Here is a 21739-nt window from a genome sequence, read left to right on the forward strand (position 1 = left end):
TTACAGCACCACATCTACTAGTCTCTCTCTGCAGGGCTTGGAGATAAATTGGATCACAGCAGGATAACACACCCTCTCTGTCTTTGACCTACATGCCTATAGAACCACCGCAAAGTCTCTGCAGGTACCAGAGTTCAGCTGTTACACTTCCTGGTCTCAGCAGAGAAGTGACTCAACAGCAAACCAGGAAGGGAGTTGCCCCTAAAGGTGACTCGAGGAGTAATAAAAAGCAAAAAATAAAAACAAACTTCTTTATGCGACAGGTGCCACTTTCTGACAACAGCAACTTTCTGGTTTTAGCAATTCTGAGCAAATCCCCAAGAGATGCACATTTTAGTGTCCTGGTGGTTGCCATGCTATAATAAGCATAAATGCTTGAGAACATTCAAGTAAAGTGCTGATTGCCAAGGAAACTCTACTGTCAAGGAAAGAACAACTTTCCAGGGACGCAAGGCCAGATATAGTCAGGCATCAAGAGGAAATTGCGCCTGACATAATATTTTCCTTTTATTTAGAGAAAAGAAACTATCCACAGACAAGGTATGGAAGTCAGAAAGCAATTTGTTGAAAGAACTGTCATTTGATGGACTCATACAGACCCCACTTCACCTGGCACCTCACCAACTGATTAGATGCTCAATCTATTGGATATTGGCCATTCTGATCATTTATATCATTGTTTGAGCACAATCGCTTACCAGTTCAGTGGTACCAGCTTTTAAGGTCCGACACATTTCAGTAGAAACGTGCATTTTGGAGGGATTACATTTACTTGCTCCACATTATGGCCCCTGCTGGCTTTTCTCCAAAATGTGGACCAATGCTGACTGCATTCTCAGACCTACTTATGGACATGTGGCAAAAATATTCTGCACAATAATCATGGAGAGGCCATAAAGTAGGTTAGGCCTGTGAGCTTGTGCTTCTTTTGCCGGAGGGTGGGGACATGGACATTCAAACAAAGACAGGCGAGTCCAGCTTAGTATACAGTATGTACATTTGCTGCCCACTTTGTTAGGGAAACCAGGCCAACAGCTTAATGCAAATACATCATCGGCCAATCACATGGCAGCAACGTAATGCATTTGGACATAAATGCTGAGGTTCAAACCAAGCAGAATGGGGATGAAAGGTGTTTTGAAGTGACTTTGGCACCAACAACCATACCACATTCAAACAGAACAAACTGCTGATAGAGTGAATTTCATACACAAACATTTGTAAGGTTTACCGTGAATGGTACTAAAAACAGAAAAAAATAGCAAATAGCAGCAGTTATCTGGGTGAAAACATATCGTATTGGAGGAGAATGACCTGACCGGTTCAAAATGATAGAAAGGCAATACTACAACAGGTCAAACATGGAAGCAGATGGCCTAAAGACCACGCCAGATGCTACTCCTGCCACTTTTCTCATCATGTGCATTGCATTAAACAAAAACACACATCATCTCATCCCTGCCATGGTGGCAAAATTAGGCCATGAGGTCTGACCTTAGTGTCCAACCTCGGTGGACTTACAGCTGCAGACATATCAAGTTCAAGCCACTGATGCTTTACAGTGCAGTACTAGTTTGTTCTTGTGTGTTTGTGTAAATGCATGTTAGCGCTATGGAAATTAATCATTTCTAAAATGTGTCACAAAGCAGCCAAACTGATTCTGCATCGAAGCAGCGACAGCACATACTGTACATAGCCACGTAACATTTCTGTTCATTTTCCTTTTGCTAGAAGCTGCAGCTTGAGTGCAAGAGTATTTGTAAAGTTCTTCTTCTTCTTGTTAAGTTTCTTTGTAGGTACACAAAAATGTGTGCAAACTTCACAGCCTTGCTCAAGGTAACAAAACTATACAGGTCATATGGACCACTTTTGTTCATTGTGATTTACTCAGGGGTAACTGGCTGGATATTTTCTGCTTTTCCAGTACATTTCTGCAGTGAAATGTCATGATCCATGGTCCCTTTTCCCCCAAACTGGACAGATCAAAGGCAAGCAAGATAGAACACAGACAAGTCCAAAGCAACAGTATAAGTTTGAATTCTGAATGTAAAGAAATAGAAATACATATACAAAGTAAGATAACTCTAAATTTTTTGGGGAAATGAATGTTCTACTTCGAGTATAAAATAGCCATGTGCATTAGTAAATAAAACTGAGGATGCAATGCATCACGGAAGTGAATCACTGACATGACGATCAGAATTGTAATACGACACCAGTGAAGATGCACAACCCCAATGCATATAATTATGTGTTATCTTTAATGTTCCTATTGCTTTGCAGAGCTTGTTTTTATTTACATATTATTCATTGCGTGCTGCTGTTTGATTTTATGGTAATGTATGATGTTATTGTTGAATTGTGACCTGGGGTGTAAGGAGAGCACTTTAAATTAACTGTACTGTTATTATTATGATGATTATTATTATGACGGTGTTGTTGTTAATGGATCACTGAGTTTACACTCAGACCAGCTATCAGAGCTAGTGATGGGTGAAGTGGGCGACCCCGTCCCCACGGCACATTCAGTCTCCGGTAACGCATACTTTGGTCACCACTAGTCCAGCAATTATCACGTATGAGAAATAAACACATGTTTAAAATATTAAATAGCGAAAAACAGATCTATATGAGCTCAGTCTGCGAGGGGAACAAAATGTTTCGGGACACAAGAAGAGCTAGCTAACGACCATTAACGCTCGTTAATGGTCTCTTTTGAGACAAAGCTGTGAATAAATTGGATAAAACTGCAGTTATCCATGTTGTTAGTATACTGTGTGTCTGTTTATAACTCCTCTTCCTCTCTGCAGTTAAGTATTTGTTATCTGTGTCGGCATTTCCTGGATTTTTTTCCTCCTCTCCCGCACACTCGCACACCCCTCCCTGTGTTAGCTAACGCTGCACAACACAGCAGAAAACAAGAAGTTACCACATCCAAGCGAGCAAGCAATTCTTCTTATAAAAAGAAGAAGTGCACGACTGGGTACATGTTTTAAGTGTTTAAAAACACACTTGTGTCGGCGGTGAAGTTGCATCCGTGCGAGCTAACAGTGTCGACTAGCCGGTGTGTGTGTGTTAGCATCACACCGATTACAATTCACATTTCCTGGTGAGACAAACTGCGGCGCATTGAAGCTAATATCTCCCTCTATTTTTTATATTACAAAACAAACAAAAGGAAAATGGTGTTACATTGGCAGAGGCACAACAACATGGCGCTCACCTGCCAAACTGGTGGAGCAGTGATTTGGTCCGTGTGTGTCGGTGAATGAGCGGAGCAGCAGCAGCAGCAGCAGCAGCACCAGGTCAGGTACAGTGACAACCGTCAATGCAACAGCAGCACTAGCGTCGTCTCTCTTCCTGTATGTGGTGAGATTACCCAGCTGTCACCGCGCCGCGTTTCCGCCCTTGTTCGCGCAACTAATTCCTTTCCCTTATAAGGAGTGTAAGAGGCAGAGGGCAGCAAAAAAAAAAGAGAGAGAAACGATGAAAGAACATCTCTCTTCTTCTCCCCCCCCCCCCACTCACATGATAACAGAAATGTAACCATTGTCATCTGTTCTCCTAATCATATCCATGTCCCCCGTAAAGAAATTCAAGTGACAAATACAGACATTTGCTGACAACATGTGTGGAGTTGCATGTTTCTTGTTGGAGCTTGTTTGCTGATCTGATCCATTTAAACAGAGGATGTCAATTTGAAATGTTTTATTTATTTACTTTTACAAAAATCTGTTTCATGTGTATTCCTACAATCAGTGGCGTGCACGGACAGGGGAGAAAATTAAAAGGGCACCTACTGGTGAGGCAGGCACCATCCATCCATCCATCTTCTACCGCTTTATCCTCCACATGAGGGTCCCAGGGTCAGGTGCCAACCCCAGCTGAAAGGCGGGGTCACACCCTGGACTGGTCACCAATCCATCACAGGGACACATAGAGACAAACAACCATTAACTCTCACACTCATACCTACGGTCAATTTAGAGTGTCCAAAGGAGGAAACCGGAGAACCCAGAGAAAACCCACTTACTTTCTATCACCAAGACGGGCATGTTCTATACAGCACTGAATCATTTCCCCTAAGAAATGCTTCATGTTGATGAAAATCATTCAAATGAGTTTGAGACCCCTGTTTTATATCCTCTCTGGTATGTGAAGGCCATCGTAGTTCCTCGACATGCTTGGGAGGGATGAGAAAAAGGAGTCCTCCTTTTGTTACGATCTGCAGTATCACCACTTAAAGGGAGAATAAACCCCACAATCAACCTAATATGCATGCACTTAATATGGGGAATTTGGTCATAATAACAATGAAAAATGAAAAAAATTTTATTAATTAAAAAAAGGAGTGCCGGTATCCTCACTATAAAGATTTTACACGTGCAGTAACCCTAGCCTACAAGTATTTTCTAAGGGGAAAAAAGCAAACGCTTCTCAAGAACAAACAGAAACCTTTTATTTTAATTTACAGATAATCCAGTTGCTTCAGGTCTGGTCACACAAAGAAAACAAAGACAGAAAGGAGGAGTAATCCTTCATTAAAACATACTTCCTGTTAAACATTTAAAATTAAATTCCCTTCAGTTGCTTTTCCTTTCTCCTTCTGCCTTCACAGAAGACTCCATCAGAGTCAAGGTCAGTTTATTTAATCCCAAATGTCACGGGCCAGTGTTGCACACAACAGAAGAAATGTCAAATTCAGTATCGTTAAATTGGTATAAAAAGACTTGGAATGGTCTTATCTTTTTGAATAGAGAATGTCCATGAATCAACAACACAGTTCTATGTGTGACAAAAAGAAAAGAAAATAACAAAACTTTAAACAATGAATTGAACTGAAATCAGCAGTAATCGACTCGACAGTGCGAAAACAAACCTCTTTTAAATGATTGCTTATTTCACACGGAGTACAAGCTGAAGTGAATTAACAGTGTACCCCTTTAACAATCAACAAGTGCCTCAAAATGTGGACTCATGGAGCAGTTTCACATTCTGTGTGCAAAGCGATCACATGCTCAGCTCTCCAAATGACTCTTCATTTTGGTTCATGTGGTCAATCAGTGCAAGTTCAGAAACACCTTAGAACGACACTGACACAGCAGATTTGTCTCCATTATTGTGTGTTCTGTAACTGGTGCATCTCAGGCAAACATCCCTCCTGATTTTGTGGAAAAAGGAACAATTAGTTGTCCTGATAAAGCTCAGTTTGAGCCCATGACCCATTTCCATTACCAATGGAGGTTTAGTGATGCCTGTTTTAATCTTGAATTTCAGTCTCGATCAGGTCAAGGCCTCTCGCGCCGATGTGTGAATATGTGCCACAAGTAAAGCAATTGGATAAATGTTGCTGAAATTACAGAGAAACTTAAAATCCCACTTTGATAGACATCAATTATACCTTCACTTGCAGTAGGCAGGACCACACTTGGATTGGACTAATACTCGCTCATATTTAAATGCATTTAATTACCTTTAAATCCAACTCTGTTTTCATATTTAGGTTTCTTTGTGTCATAGGCAGTTGCAGTAAAACAGCCATTAGATGTGCCCGCTCGACTCTGAACTGTGGCATCATCCTCTCAAATCTCTCAAATAGATTTACATAATGTTGAAAGGTTATTAAGGAATTGTTAATATGCTAATACTATCCTGCCTACTGCACCTTTACGCCTAGAGGTATGTAACAGTTACTGAGGATGCCTCTGGATATGAGCTGTGTTCAGGTTTGCTCAAGTTCTTCAGATTTCCTTTCTATATTCAAGGGGAAAAAAAACTGCAGCAGAATTATTCAGTGTTTTTGGCTGAACTTCCAACCAGTGAGACAAAAATAAGACTGACAGACATGAAATCAAAGTGCATTGAAATCTAATCACAGCGTAAAGGTTGTTTAAAAAAACAAAGCAGTCTCCACGGTTCAAGCATTTGTTACACTGCGGTAAATTGAGATAATGGAGGAAGCCGTGTCCCAATTATCTTTGTTGTGAACTTATAATTATCTTCCTCACTCATTAACGATGTGTGTTCCAGTGTGTATGTGTGTGTGTGTGTGTGTGTCCTAGTGGATTTAATCCACAGAGAAGCTTTCACAATAAAAAACATGTTGCTTTTTAGAGATAAAGAGATAAAAAAATGATCTTCTGTCCCAAACTCACCGACAACACAGCGGCTCTTCCGTGGGTTAATTATTAACAAACATAAAATTAAATAAAATGCACTGAAGATCACATGTTTTTTGGCACAGCAGCCAGACAAACCCACACATACACTCCACTCACACAAACATGCAGACGGTCATTCCAGTGTCGTATTGTGCCACAACTGCGATCTGATTCTTCATGCACGTATGGGTTTTTTTTTTTCTTTAGGTGACTGTTGCTGTTGGTGGCCATTTTGTTGTTTTCATCAGACGAGTCACGAAAAAACGTCCTCAGAGCAGAAAAAACCACGGCAGTGTTTGGTAGCACCAGGTTGACCTGGCACAGTGTGACGACGATGTGTTTGTGTGCGGTTATTTACGTCTGTGACAAGAGGCAAGGTGTGAGTGAGTCAAGTGGCTGGTTTTCATGTCACTAATGCAGCTTTTCCTTTTTTTTGTCAATCCAGAAAGTCAAGTGTAACTAATGTGTGCCTCAGTCAGAGGGGTAACAGTACATTCTTTATGTCTCTGTGTTAAATAAAAGGGGTCTATGTCATATTTTATACAATACAAAACACAGTGCTCACCCAAAATTGAGTGATGTTTTTTTTTTCCCCTTCATATTGGCTCAGAACAATCAGGAATATTCCGGTATAATGGGTGTTTTTTGCTGTGACACATGTTTCCAGCATGTGTTTCCCAAATCCAGGTATCATGCCGTCTGTCTTCATGAATGAGAGGTGCGAGGTTTTTGTGTTGAAGAAAAACAAAAGAGGAAGAGTGAGGAACAGAGGGGGTGTGATGGTCAGAGGAGGGGTGTGTGAGGGCAGCAGCGAGCTCCCTCCTCCTCTCTTGCTATAGCCGCTCCTCCCTTTGCTTCTTGGCCCTGGTCGGCCCCTGGCCGTTCCTCAGGGAGCCGTTCTGGGGCCGGAGGAGGTGCCCGCGCTCCTGCTCCGTCCACGGCACGCCGCCGTGCCCGTCATCGCTGTCCAGGTCAGAGTCCGAGTGCATGAGAGCGGAGGAGGTGGGAGCAGTTACTGGCTTCAGACGTGCTAGAAAGCAGGTTGTGGTGAAGAGGGAGAAACGGTGTGAAGTTCAAGTGACGCTCATTTAAAACTGGACTATGCAGAAGATTCTATTGTTATGGAGCAGTGACTTATTTATTACACAATTTTATGATTATTTTAAAGATTTTTTTTCGTTAAGCAGCATCATTCAAAAAGTTAACAACAGATTGAGATAAAGGTTTGTGGATATGTAAGTTATGGACCATGGAAGAAATCATAGGATTTGGGTGGAGACCAGGATACAGATTCACTGTATTGACATTGTGGAAATCTGAGCAGCCTTTTGCACAGGTTTGTACTCTGTGAGTGATTTTTCTTATTTTAATGTATGTAGCATAAGGAAATTAGATAAAAATACATGCTATAGTACAATAATAATTGCCTGTGTTATTGAAAGATATTCAGTTATGACATGTCTTACCAACTCTCGGCAGCTGTAGCTCCAAACTGTCTTGCTCGTCAGCTTCTAGTATCTTGTATCGACTTTTGCTTCTGCGCACTTTGCTCTTTCGCCTTTCAGGAAAAAAAACAAAAAAACATTTCACTTTTCATCTGCCGGTGAAGTAAAGAGGTGGAGAAAAACCTCAGAAAATAAAGTGTGTACTTATGCTTCCAAAGACATTTTAGAACAATCATCATATTTTATTTCAAGTTGTAGGACTTCAACTCACCGCCTGCAGCAACACACCATACCCCAGAACACTGTTGCTATAGCAACCACGATCAGAAAAGACGCAATGGTCACGTAGAGTACGCTCCACTCTGAAAACAAAGGTTTGACACAAAGAAAATGTACTTAAAATAATATAATTCAACGAAATTGTACATTGTACAGTCTCTTTAAGACTGAGACTACATTTTATAGAATAATCCCTGTACACTCACCAGCCACAGGTACACAAATATCTGATATCTAATCAGTAAATCACATGGCCGCAACTCAATGTATTTAGACATGTAGAAATGGTCAAGACGACTTTCTGAGGTTGAAACGGAGCATTACAAAGAGGAAGATCTGTGATTTAAGTGACTTTGAATGTAGACTTTGACTCTACTGGGATTTTCACACATATCACAGTTCTCTTGTGGAAAATGCTGACAAATTCAGAAATTAAGTCAATTAAAGTTAATTGTCTAAAGCAGCAGAGGTCAACTAAATCCAAGTCATTATTATTATTATTGTTATTATTATTAGTTTTATCTGGTACTGCTCCTGGCCTTTTTATTAGGGTGTCCCATGTGCCTAATAAAGTGGCTGATGAGTGTACAGTATATGAATTCTCATTCTTCTCATCTCACCACAGTTGCTCTCTGCATCTCCAAACTGAGTTCGGATGAAGTTCTCCATCCAGAACGGGTGACAGACACAGCGTCGTGTGAACGAGTCACACTCGCCATGGCTGGAGCAGTTCAGCTGACAGACTGAGGAGAGAGAGGGAGAGTGTTATATGTAATTAAAATACCAGAGTGATGACAAGATTAAAAATACTAACAACAAACTGCAGTATATGCATGTTATAGAACACAAATCAAGGAATTGAAGTGTTCTTCATTTCCTTTTGCTGCGTTTGTCTCTAACAGCCTTTATTTCCTAAGGTACTCACTGACTGTATCCACTCGTCGAGCTTTAAAGATGAGGAAGTCGTTCTTCTGCTTGCGCAGTTTGTTGCGTAGGCCAAATGCAACACTGTGTCCAGATAGAGGAGGGCGCCCTGGACCACCCGACACCAGGAAGACCAAACAAGTACTGAGGAGGGATGAAAAAGAGGAATGAATGTTATTTGTTAAATATTATTTCTGAAATGTATTAGTATTATTATTATTACTTTCATATCAGACATTTCTTATGTTGTAGTGAGAACATCTGGATTTAAAACAGTGCTTCACAATTAACACTGCACTAAAAACATGGTAATAGTTTTATTATTGTGATACCATTTTATTTCTAATGTAGTTTCAGTGTAAGAGTGCGGTAATTAGGAAATAATACAACAGTAATACCATGTTTTTTCATTGTAATAGCTCAGTTATGAGAATAACCTCCAGTGACAATCATTGTAATATATTGTGAAAGTTCATTATGTCTTCTGCTTGAATCTTAGTTTTTTGTTCATTTTTTTTAGACAATAGTAAGTTTTTCTTTTACCTTGTTGACAAGTTTTGGCGTGTATCTTCCGCCTTCCTCAGAACGAAAAGAAAAACTTACTATTGTCTAAAAAACAAACCAAAAAACTAAAATAACGACTCACCTGTGCTCATTAAATGCAGTGATATCTCGCACGATGATGTCACTGTCCAGGACGCCCAGTAAAACGCCGACCTGGCGCAGCAGCATGTCACGCTGGTGCTGGGACACCTGTGATACTGGAACCTCCAACACCAGCTCCACCAGGTCACGTTCCCACGTGTCTGACGGGGACAGAACGGGAGAGGGACACAGTTTAAGACAAATATGGCATTGAAAAAGAAAAAAATGTATACATTTTTGGTGAAAACTAAGAAATGTTCTGGTGTCTAAAACTTATTATTTCGTACAATTTTAATCACGACCTCAGAGAACAATGCCTCTCATATTAGTCACGTAACATATTCCTGCTTTTGAACTATTTTTATGTTCTTGTACATATTATTTTTATTTACTTGCTTTTGATGTTATTGTTGTTTTTGTCTGTGTGACATAAGTGAAAACAAAAATAGTAACGCAGAGATGAGAACAGGCTGATCACAGAATCCATCTGACTGTTAAATCTGGGAAAGCAGCCAGAGCGCAGAGCGATGGATTAGTTTCTGGCGGAGAGTTTGTCTGTGCACCGTATGTCGTACACTGATCTGTTCAACCTTCTGCTGTAGGGTTGTGTTTCTGGCTGTGTAGACTCTGCAATAGACTTTGAATTCGTACCTTTGTTTTATTATGATTTTTAAGATAAAATGCTGCAAGTTGACTTCTAATTTACACACTTTACCTACAACAATCTCATGTGCTTCGGCTTTATCGTCTGGGTTCATGTTTGTTGTTGTTTGGTTTTATGTCAGTAGGTTGAATGCTACTACAAAATAAAAGTCTTAATAGAGGCTGCTGTTTTATTAGCCATATGATTTTTCTTTTAGGCTTCAGCTCAATATTTACTGTATTAGAGATATAAAAAGTGATGCTTTACCACATGATACCATCAAATAATGACTACTATACTGTAATACAAGAATGACAATTTGAATTTCCTCTATAAGTGGGTTCATATAAATATATCTCACAATAATAAAAACAGTTTTACCTGCTTTGACCTCCACTGTCCCTCGGTCATTGCTGGTCTGTCCTTTACTGTCAGTCACAGTAAGGCTAAAGCTGTACTTCCCCATTACCAGGTTTCCCAGAAACAGCACCGCCTGGTGGTCAGAGTTGTTCAGTACATCCTGTTGGAACAAAAATTACAAAACATGTAACTGACGTTTCCTAATGTGGATATCCAAATTAGCTTTCAAGGGACATATTTAGCATTTACTGTTTCTGATGTACAGTCAAGGGCTGAAATTAAAGACACTCACCCCTGCAGCTGGGCTGGTATCGTCTCTGGTCCACAGGTAAGTGACTCCACCTTTGTCGTCAGTTGAGTGGGATCCGTCCAGAATGGCGGTCCTGACAGGCAGAGCGATGGGTGGACTCGACACGACGTGAGCCAAAGGTGGCTGGTCCAACTCTGGTGGGAGACAGAAACATTGTATCCGTATAAAAACAGCAGTCTCATATAAAGTGAAGGATTATCAGATAATGTCGATCAGGTTTGGTCAATGCATGTGGGGTAGATTACTGTTAACATGAGGGGGATTTTTTCCACTGAATGAATCTATAGCATTTGTCTTTATGTCACTATCTATTTATGGTGATATGAACAACTCGAGAAAAGCTAAAATAGAACTTAAAAAACATTCAGGTCATAACTTAAACTATATTTTTGAAGTGGATGTATGGGTAAGTATTTCTGATTATGTATGTGCACATGTATTTTAGATGGGTATATTTTAGAAGTATATTTAAAAAATATAATATATTTTTAAAAAAAAAAGGATTTTGTTATGATTTGTGGGAGGTTTTTATTCTGCAGGTTTTATTTAAGTTAAAATAAAGATAAGATATAGATCAACATAACAAAATGAACTAAAAATCCTTAATACACAGCTATCCTTATGGAACTCACATTGACCTCCATTCATTTGGACAGTCTAAAGTCTTATCCCTAACCCTGACCATAACCTGTTAACACCTTACCTTTACCTAACCACAATTCAAATCTTAAATCTAAACTTAACCAGTTCCTCAAAAATGAGGTTCTGGCTCATAAGAACCGGTTTTTGGTTTCCATGAGAACTACTGGTCCTGACAAAGTCAGTGCTTATGCTAGAAACGGTCCTAAAGGGGTAAGAAATACAATTACACCCACACACACACTCACCTTCTCTGACGATGACCACGACAGTGTCTGTACTCTGCAGCTTCCTCTCATCCATTACAGTCAGGGTGAACTCGTACCTGCCGACCTCCAGACCTGTCACCGTGGCAACCGCACCGTCTCCGTTCTCGATCTTCACATCAACAGGACCGCTGATGGAGCAAGAGAGTGTGAAATGAGATTAACTTATGGTCCTTGATGAAAAAGAGCGGTTGTGGATGTTTGCTTTCCACTACGTTATATATCTGAAGTGAAGTGAAGTGTTATGTTAATGTTAATTTCCCCGAGGGAACCTCCCAAAGGGATTAATAAAGTCGTCTGTCTGTCTGTCTGTCTGTCTGTCAAGTGACTTTAACACTGAGTCATACTGAGTTTTCTTATGACTTACTATTTCATGGGCTGCAAAACCAGATTAATACAGATGTGGATGGAACTTTCTAATGAATGTGGAAGTTATTACAGTCAGCTCATCTTAGAACTGAAAACTATAACCTTTTAATGTAAATCCTGAAACTAAATCATGAGATTCATGGACATTTAAAGGGAAGAGTGGAATTAAAGAGGTAAAACCATAGGCTGAATTTAGGATTTAACTTAAACAGCAGAGGCTGAGATGTTCTAAAATGTTCACTTTAGTGCAGAATGTAATCGCTGACGTTTCCCTCCAACTGAAAATCTACATTTTATTTAATTAATTCAAAAAGAAATGTGCCAAAGTGTATGTGTGTATGAGCTGGTGTCTAACTGACCTGGTTTGTATCCAGTGGTATGTGGAAATCTTCTGATCGTCGCTGCTCTTACTGCCGTCCAGTGTGGTCCGGTCGACTGGCAGAGTCAGCTCTTTCTCTGGTCCTGCATCTGCTACTGGTGGTTTATTGTTTTCTGCAGAAAGAAAGTTACAGAAAGAGAGAAGCTTAAGACACATTTTTATCTCTTGTTTGTAGACCATGAGACTCTTGAATATAAGGATTGTGGGTTTGAGGGCACTTTTTCTGGGCTGCCAGGTGGAAGAGAATTGGGTTTGTAACTGTAGAGTTGCTGGTTAAAATCCATGGACAGGTCAGGAGCTGAGGTACCGCAGATGCGTGCTGCCCGATGCTCTTGATCCCCCATTTGTGTGTGTAATTCTCAATGAAAATAAAAACAACAACACAAAACATCCAAGACACAGTAACACACCCGACTGTTTCTTCAGATCTGCTCGTCTATGATCATGTCTATAACGCACCACCTGCACAGGGCACATCACACATTGGAATTACACTATTATTGACACAGTGTGACCCTGCAAGAGATAACATCACACATCCATATCCTGTTTAAACATCGCAATGCCGTCTTGCTAATGTTTACACGTTACAGTTCACTATCTGCTCATCGCCTTCCACACACGGAGTCAGCGGGTCACAGCTGGGTTCAGGTGATTCTGCTGCACTCAGCTTGACAATGAAACAGGATTTTAACCATTTGAGGGGGAAAAAAAAAATAGAAAATCAATATGTAGTAATCAGTGTGGATACTGTGGTGGTAAATCATTGTATGGGAAACACAGAGCAGTGTAAAAATACATCAGAGAATATCAGCTGAGAAGGATAATGACCACCTACGAATGTGTGACACTACAGACCATGACAATTTCTTATTTTTATATACATTTTTTTAATGATTTTTTTAAAAATGTATGTGTTTCTGAATGGGTAAAATATGGTATTGCAACTTCATTGTAAAAATCAAAATCCATACCGTAAGGAAAACACAAAAGGCTCATTCTGGGGTCAAGAAAAACAACAATTTTCACCTGAGACAAATGTCTGAATGAGGCCAAAATGCTTTGTCTTACAATGGTTTGGAAACAAGTAGAGATTTCTTTTACAAATGTAAGCACTGACATCAGATTCACACATAAATAGGAGAATAAATGATACTGACACAGAACTGTCAGTCAGTGTGCTGCATAAATAACGCTCATATTTGTATGAAGCCTGAGAGAGCACGTGTAAACAAGACATAACTCAGGAAGTAATGAGCATAAAGGAAGAGATAAAGAGTTTAGTGTCTCAGTTTTAGTGGTTTGGCATAAGTGCAGACAGCTGCACAAACAAACCCAAACTCGACAGGCAATCTGTCCAGGGCGTATAAGGTCAAGATCACATCACACATCTAGATCAAGATTATTATCTCAATCTGCTCCACGCTGTGCACATTCATAGAGCCCAAGATCATAAATGGAGCAATTCACACTGATGATTGCTTCATATCACTAATTCTGACTTTCTCTGCATAATGGTCAAATTTTAAGGATTATGATAAAATAAATGAATGAAATAAAAAAATTTTGACCATGTTTAGTTAAAATCATTAAAATTCTTGCATGATCCTGCAGACAAATAAACAAACCACAGCTACAAACATATACAGCTACACAAAACATGAGGTAAAGCATGTGCACAGCAGCAAGACAGTATGAAGCTAAATCTGGTGTCCTGAGTATTTTTCATTCCTTTTCACTTGAACATGATCTGACCTGACTATCACTTTGGATGCCGTTACCATGGCTTCCAGCTTCACTGTGAAGAACCTTGGGAGTTATTTTTGACCAGGGCCTGTCATTTGACCCGCATGCAAGACTAATTTCCAGAACAACCTTTTTCCACCTGCTAAACTCAAAACTCAAACTCAAAAAACACTAGTTAGATCTAGACTGGACTACTGCAAATCAGGATGTTCCAATAAGTCTGTTAAAACCCTCTATATGTATGTTACACCATGTCAGTCCTGTGATTCTCTGTGATGTGATCTATCCACTGGACTGAATGTAATCTATGTAATGTATGAAAACAAGAGGCTTGGCACAACATTTACCAAGACATAGACAATTCTTGCCCCGTCCTCTTGATTGTTTGTTTATTTATTTGTAACTAATATATATATATAAGAACTAGTTGTACCTCACCATCCCAAATGATCACTTCACCCTCAAAATGCAGGCTTACTTGTTGTTTTCAGAGTCTGTACGCGTAGAAGCAGAGTAGGAGTAGAGTTACCAGGCTCATCTCCAGTGGAACCAGCTCCCAGTGTTGGTTCAGGAGGTGATTAATCTCTCTGTATTTAAAGTTAGACTTAAAACCCTGATTTTTGATAAAAAACCTATCGTGAGAGCAGGCTCAGGAAAACCTGAACTATCTGTTAGTTATGGTGCTATAGACCTAGACTGCTGGGGGAACTCCCATGGCGCTCCCTGTCCCACTCTCTTTGTATGCACGTTACATTATGACATGACACTAACCTTATTCATTTTCTCTCTCTTCTTTCTGCATTATTATTATGCTTATTGTTATTAATAATCTCTCTGTCCTCGCTCTGCTGGTACCTGTGACTCCAGAGCGGATATTATTATATCAAATTGTGTGTGATTTGGCACTATAAGAACAAGATTGAATTAAAATGCTCATCCAGCATTTTACCTGGCTGCACAATGACCGTGACCTGGGCGGTGTCCTGCTGTCCAGATGAGTCTGTCACAGTCAGCTGAAAGGTGTAGTCCCCCTCCTGCATCGCTGACAGCTGCAGAATCGCCGTCCGTACGCCCTGAAATCACACACGCCGTTAGCTGCCACGCTCTAACTCATGGAAGAATAAGCTCAAAGCATGAGTTAAAATAATGTTGACGAGTTTCTCACCTGCATCTCCACCACTTTATCCTTGCTCTCGGGGCTCAGGGACCACTCATAAGACAGTGAATCGTGGTCGTCGTTGCTTTGGTTGCCGTACAGAGTGATGGAGTTGCGAGGCAACTGGATGACCTGAATTTTTCAGACATTGAAGATAAAATAATTGTAAATAATAATTATTTTGTAGTGTACAATTATTGCTTTTCATTAGTCCAGAATGAGCCTGTTTATATTTAAATCAGGAACCAGCTGCAACATGCATCTTCACCATATGTTGCTAAATTTTACACACCTGGTTAGGGCCGGCATTGGCCACGGGCCGGTAATCCTTGGCTTTGTACACAGAGAGGGAGGCCTGCGTCGAGTGTTTGGCTCCATCCGAGTCTGTCACTGTTAAACTGCAAAAAGGACACATTCATCTTATTAAATATACAAACTTTATGGGCTACACATTATAAATGTACATAGTAACTTAGTATTCAGCTTTGAGATAAATGAGGTTCATCTGCACCTGAACGTGTAGTTCCCAGGCACCAGGCCGGTGAGAGTGAGGACGGGTGTCTCGGCAGAGACCTTCTCCTCCCTCAGTGGACCTTTGACCTCTTCCCAGTACCATGCAACGACCTTGTCATCATCAGTGCTCTCTGAAAAGAGGGCAAGGAAAATGTATTTAAAAGGCATTCATAGAGGTAATTCAATGTACTTTATAGAAGCGGTGGTGGGTACATTTTTAATAGAAACAAATGTCTATTATATTCAAATCACTGCCATGAATTCACACAATAATGATTAAAAGCTTATCAGCTCCAAACACAGTATACTGTAGCAGTGTTTTAAACTATCCAGCGACATTCCTGTCCAGCGACTAGCAAAGTTAACACCCTGCAGCTTTAAAAGAGAAAGTCGAAAGAGTGTAAAAGTACACATGAAATAAAAGTTTAAAATAGATACATTAAAGGATCAGAGGAAATTATAATAAATTAAATTATTCCTTAGATATGTCTGTCTCTCTGTGTGTGTGTGTGTGAGACTCACGGCTGCCGTCGATCACCGTAGAGCTGGTTGGCAAGGAAATCTCCTGGAACTTTGGGGAAACTATGGCAACAGGAGGCTTGTTTACCCGAGGCTCTGTCAGGTGGAAGACAAGAAAGCGAGGCACTGTCAGCAAGTCATAGTCATGAAGTGTGTGTGTGGGTGGAAAGCAGCCTCATCTCCCTGTAATATGATCTGAGTTGATGAAGTTAAACAAGAGGCATCAACTGTGCACTGACTTATGATCATTCCTTCTCATTGACTCTTTCAGGAAGGAAAATATGATCAAAAACATCCTGCTGTGGGTGGACACAATAACACATATATAATAGTCTTGCACAAATTGTTCCTGAAAACTCTTACACAAATATCCTATTCTGTTTGTCAGGGTCAAGCCATCGTTTACATCAATTTCTCATATAAAACAGGTAAAAAAAAGGCTTGATATTACATTTTTTTTATTTGTTAATAGGGCTGAGCAGTTTATCGATATATTATCTATATGGTTTTAATTTGGCTGTTGTATTGATAATCATCATATTTCATAATTTAATGAAACACACAAAATATTATATATTGATTAAAAATAATCAATGATTGGCACTTAATAACACTTACACACACTAATTATCTTTGTCATAGCAGAATTTGACCATATTTGTATTTAAATGTATTTCCATAAATGTAATTTCATTGTTTCTGACACACGTACATATCCTTCATTGAACATTAAAAAGACAGAAATAAAGCAGGTATTAACTGAAATGAAAGGTAATGACTGTATTTTAAGATCATGTCATACAGATAATACAGTGAAGTGTATTTACAGTGTATTATCGCTCTCCTTTGAGAAGCACAAACATCTCAAAAGAAAACGTTTCATGAGTTTAGAGAAATAACCCGTGTGCGGCTTTATATCCCGATATATCTCGTATATTTATAAACACCCTTTTTGCATACATGTACATTCCATTTTCATTGTTTATAGCACTGCTATTCTATTTATTTGATATTGCGTATTTTATGTCCTATTGTAGTACTCCCAACCCTGCTACTGTAACAGGTGAATTTCCCCCAGTGTGGAATCGATAAAGTCAAACCTAATCTAGTCTAATCCAATTTAATCTTTGTATGATGACTATTAGATCCTGAAACTACCTGGCAACCACAGAGCCAGAGCCTCTAGTCTGGGGAGGGTGGATAACACCTTCCAATGTTTTGAATTTGAATTGCGACACTCGTGGAAGTGACGTTAAGCTATCTTATACACATCCCTTCATCACACATGCTCGTTTTTATGATGTCACACTGAGGTTAACCGTTATAAAATGCCATTACTTCATTATTTTGCCATACTTGTGTAAGAGATTGCCGTTCATTTTACAAGAGCGTGAATGGTGTTTGGTTGTTTCATGGCCTTTCGCACAGGAACACGTAAACACCCTCTGCTGACCATGAGGACATTAATGAGACCGCTCACCTGGTTTGACCGTGACGTTGACAAAACCTTCTCCATGAGCTCCCCCCCCGTCCACCATCACCTCAAACTCATACAGACCCACAGTCAGCTGTGAGAGAGAGAGAGAGAGAGAGAGAGAGAGAGAGAGAGAGAGAAGAGGTTGAGTGAAACAAGCAAGCGTTGAGAGGAAACGACCTTTCTGAGACAACTGAAACCTTCTGTTTATTGTGTTCAGTGGAGCTGCAGCTGCATGCTTTATTATTAGCAGGGTACGAAAGTGAGAGCGGTTCATCTGTACCTTGCTGAGTTTAAGAGTCTTGTTTTTCTTTCCTTCCATCTCCCCACTGTAATCTTTGGGATGTGATATCAAGCGCCAGTCAAATGCATAGTTCGTCCCTGCGAGCAGAGAAACAGCAGTGTTTAACAAGTCAGGACAGTACACAAAATTACTCATGCTATGAAATCAAAGGTGTCAGATAAGAATCATTTTCACATGAGAGACTTAGCACAGAAGGAGCTTGTCAACAATAGATCACGGGATTGGAAATTTTTATGACGTGTAAGCTGGATTTAAATTTCTGTTTGACAAACAGTGTGCTAAATACAACAATCAGAGATGCTGACTCAGTGTTGAACTAAAACATGTGACACTGACAGTGACGATGTTTACAGGGATACACTTATCAACCTTTTCTTTATACACCTGTTCAAATATGATGCAAGTATCTAATCAGCCAAGCACACGGCAGTGACTCAGTTTATTTAGGCACGTGAACATCATTTAACCTGAGCATCAGAATGAGGAAGAAGGGCGTTTTTGACGTGACTTTGAATGTGGCATGGTTGTTGGTGCCAGGGCTGAGTATTTCAACAACCTGGTGATCTACTGGAATTTTCACACAAAGCCATCTTAGGGTTTACAGAGAATGAGTGGATGAGTGAGCAGAAAATGCCTTGTTGATGTCAGAAGTGAGAGAAGAATGGTCAGACTGGTTCTAGACGACAGAAAGGCACAAACCCTTACCCACAGAAAGGCAATAAAGACCATCTCTGAACTGGGGCTGCAACGATGATTCATCGATTATTAAATTAAACATCAACTATTTTGATAATCGATGAATCGGTTTGAGTTTTTTTTTTTTTTTTAATAATTAAAACAAGCTTTATGATTTTTCAACTTCTTAAATGTAAATATTTTAAGAAATCCTTAAAACTGAATTATTTTGGTTTGTGGACAGAGCAAGAGCAACATTTGAGAACATTGTCACTTGTTTGTTTCATGGACCAAACAAGTACTCGATTATCCAGAAAATAATCAACAGATTTATTGATTATGAAAATAATTGTTAGTTGCAGCTCTACTCTAAACACACAACACATGGGCCACAGCAACAGAAGACCACAACAGGCACTTTATTAGGTCATAAATCAACCTTATTATCAATCATCTAAAAAAGAAACTGCCATATAAACTATATTTTCTGGTTATCTGAACATGAATATTATCATCCTCGAATAATAAATAGATTAAGATGTGTCTGGAATTATTATTATAATATTCTTAATTTTGGTCACATTACGCTCCATAGGAGTTTTCACAGCACTGATGAGTCATCATCAAACTATGCTATGTTAACAGAACTGTTGATAGAATATTCTATAGCAACAGAAATGTCTGATTCAGTTGGATTATTTGCGTAAACTGTTTAATTTATGGTGCAGTGGTTTTTTACCTGTCGGAGGCGGTGGGACCACAAAGGCATTGAGTTCAACCTCGTTGCGGGGAAGTGTGACCTCCACGCTCTGTCCCGCTGACACCACCAGCTCCTTCACTGCTGTGGGTGACAACACATGATCAGAGACGATGCCAAAATGACAGTAGGGTAAGGCTGGCATGGCAACCAAAGGACTGGAACTGGTCAGGTAATGGAGGGAATACATTTTTATATATTTTTCTGGTCAACATCATTACTGTAGAGTGTGTTTATCATGAATTAGGCAGCTGGTTTTTCGTGAAAACCTGTGAAAAGCCAATGTTCACTACCTGCAAAGCAACAAACAACACACATAGCATTATTTAAAAAGCATTTATTTGCTAAATATCCTTAGATGTCATCTAGGGTTTAATCTCGGCAAAGAAATCAGGACCATTTCCCAATTCCTCAGAAATGTATCTTGACAGTTGGTGATGCTAAAGCCTGTGGCCTGTGAATGATTTCTTCAGAAATTTAGTATTAAATTCCAGGAAAATTGTCATCTTTAGTACTAATGGAGACTAAAGACACAGCTAAAACAAGCTTGGACACAGAACTTGCAGAAAGATGTAGAGAGAAACAAGATTTCAAAGAACAATTTTGAATAAATATTATGTAACGTGCGATTATTTAGACTGAAACTGGGATTGTATTTGCTATATTAGAAGAAATGGTAATGTTTACATCATTACTCTCATTTTCATTGAAAAACATTTTTAAAATGATGACTAGATTTGTGCAGATCTGGGAAACAAAAAGGTTTTCTATAGTCTGAAGAATATGATGTGTAAGTCAGGACAATATTTAAACTAAAATGGTATTCTGACACATGTCTCTTCAGGCCTCAATAAATATTGTACCTCCAATTTAAAAATTGCAGAAAGCCATATTGAGATTTTGACAAAATGTTACCATTTCTCCATATCTACTAAATGTGGGGAAAAGGTCCTCTTAAAAGGTGATAATACTAGATATTATTTATTGCTTACTCAGTGATACTGCTCCATAAAATTGGGGGAATTGCCAGATATACAACCGTGTTAAGCATTAATCCTCATGTCTAATAAACTGATCATCTTGTGTAAAACTGTGAACTGCATCAGGTGGTTAATGTGAACATAAGCTGCTCTCTTAGAGAATCATTGGTTCTAATTGTGTTTCAAAAGTGCAGCTTTCCTTCAAAACCAGCTCAGCTTGTTATTGCTCACTAATAAATCCAGTGTTGTGAGTTTACAGAGTCCGTACCAACATGTGCACGGCTTTGTCTGCTGTAAACACATCGGAAATCTAATGTCAGAACAGAGGAGAGGTGCTATTTTCATTCAGGGTGGAGAAACTGATCGTGCGAGTTATTCCTGTTTGGATAAGCCTGAGGCTTCTCAGCACATTCCTAGTGATAACACTGACCCGGCATCACACTCGCGACGGGTGTGACTTTGATGTGGGAAAAATAACATGTGCACAGTCTGCCGTTGCATTCGTGGGCAAAGTACGTCTTTGTTTTGTCAAACATCAGCAAGCTCGAGCAAACGAGAAGGTAGAACATGAGTGCCCGTGAGCCATAAAAGCACGTAAGCTTGAAGAAAGGACGTGAGAGTCATGTGGAATCTTTCTCCTCGGCTGCACAACCACAGCGCTGTTACATTATATATTAGCTGATAATTAATAAGTGATGGCAAATTACTGAATGAGCTGGAAATAGCCAATCTCTGATAGTCTTACCAGCCTTTGTTGGAGTTGTGATGACATTCAGTTCGGTTGTGATTGAGGTGACATCACTGCTGTTGGAAGACGCCGGACTATCAACAGTGTTGTCCACCGTTGAGTTTTGTTGTGATGATGCTACAGCTGTGTGTGAACTCCCATTGGATAAAGGGCTAAGGCTCTTTTGGGGTACCTGGAGTGCGATGGTGCTGGGTGACGTCGGAGTGGGGAAAGATGTTTCCAGCTTGAAACTTTCCTGCAGAGACAATTAAGGATTTAAGCAAACTTTCAGGCATAGAAAGTGAAAATAGTCTTCCTCATTTGTACCAGTACAATGTGAGTTTTTATTCAACTGGAAGTTCACAAACGTCACCTGCACCATTGGACGACACTAGCTGTCAATTACACTGGTGTCCACACTTTTGTACAGTGCTTAATAGTCTGTTTTCCTCAAAATGGAATCAATCA

General features: G+C 39.7%; 1 protein-coding gene across 4 annotated transcripts in view; it reads right to left on the bottom strand.

The window, feature by feature from the left end:
• kiaa0319l (KIAA0319-like ortholog) overlaps nucleotides 1-21739 on the bottom strand; it is a 40676-nt gene that overhangs the window by 8782 nt on the left and 10155 nt on the right. For 3 of the 4 annotated variants that reach the window (XM_058619178.1, XM_058619179.1, XM_058619181.1), the window contains 20 exons: nucleotides 21290-21527; nucleotides 19547-19648; nucleotides 18112-18209; nucleotides 17835-17922; nucleotides 16358-16450; nucleotides 15834-15966; nucleotides 15615-15720; nucleotides 15332-15454; nucleotides 15116-15239; nucleotides 12401-12533; nucleotides 11655-11803; nucleotides 10750-10901; nucleotides 10479-10617; nucleotides 9456-9615; nucleotides 8811-8953; nucleotides 8506-8628; nucleotides 7878-7968; nucleotides 7628-7719; nucleotides 7129-7191; nucleotides 3224-3295 (listed from right to left, as the gene is read on the bottom strand). In XM_058619178.1, coding sequence (XP_058475161.1) covers nucleotides 3224-3295; nucleotides 7129-7191; nucleotides 7628-7719; nucleotides 7878-7968; nucleotides 8506-8628; nucleotides 8811-8953; nucleotides 9456-9615; nucleotides 10479-10617; nucleotides 10750-10901; nucleotides 11655-11803; nucleotides 12401-12533; nucleotides 15116-15239; nucleotides 15332-15454; nucleotides 15615-15720; nucleotides 15834-15966; nucleotides 16358-16450; nucleotides 17835-17922; nucleotides 18112-18209; nucleotides 19547-19648; nucleotides 21290-21527 — 2422 coding nt within the window. The remainder of the gene's footprint in view (nucleotides 1-3223; nucleotides 3296-7128; nucleotides 7192-7627; nucleotides 7720-7877; nucleotides 7969-8505; nucleotides 8629-8810; nucleotides 8954-9455; nucleotides 9616-10478; nucleotides 10618-10749; nucleotides 10902-11654; nucleotides 11804-12400; nucleotides 12534-15115; nucleotides 15240-15331; nucleotides 15455-15614; nucleotides 15721-15833; nucleotides 15967-16357; nucleotides 16451-17834; nucleotides 17923-18111; nucleotides 18210-19546; nucleotides 19649-21289; nucleotides 21528-21739) is intronic. The other variant, XM_058619180.1, reaches the window with a different exon arrangement.

Source organism: Solea solea, chromosome 20 (genome assembly GCF_958295425.1).
Source record: "Solea solea chromosome 20, fSolSol10.1, whole genome shotgun sequence".
Classification (NCBI taxonomy): Eukaryota; Metazoa; Chordata; class Actinopteri; order Pleuronectiformes; family Soleidae; genus Solea; species Solea solea.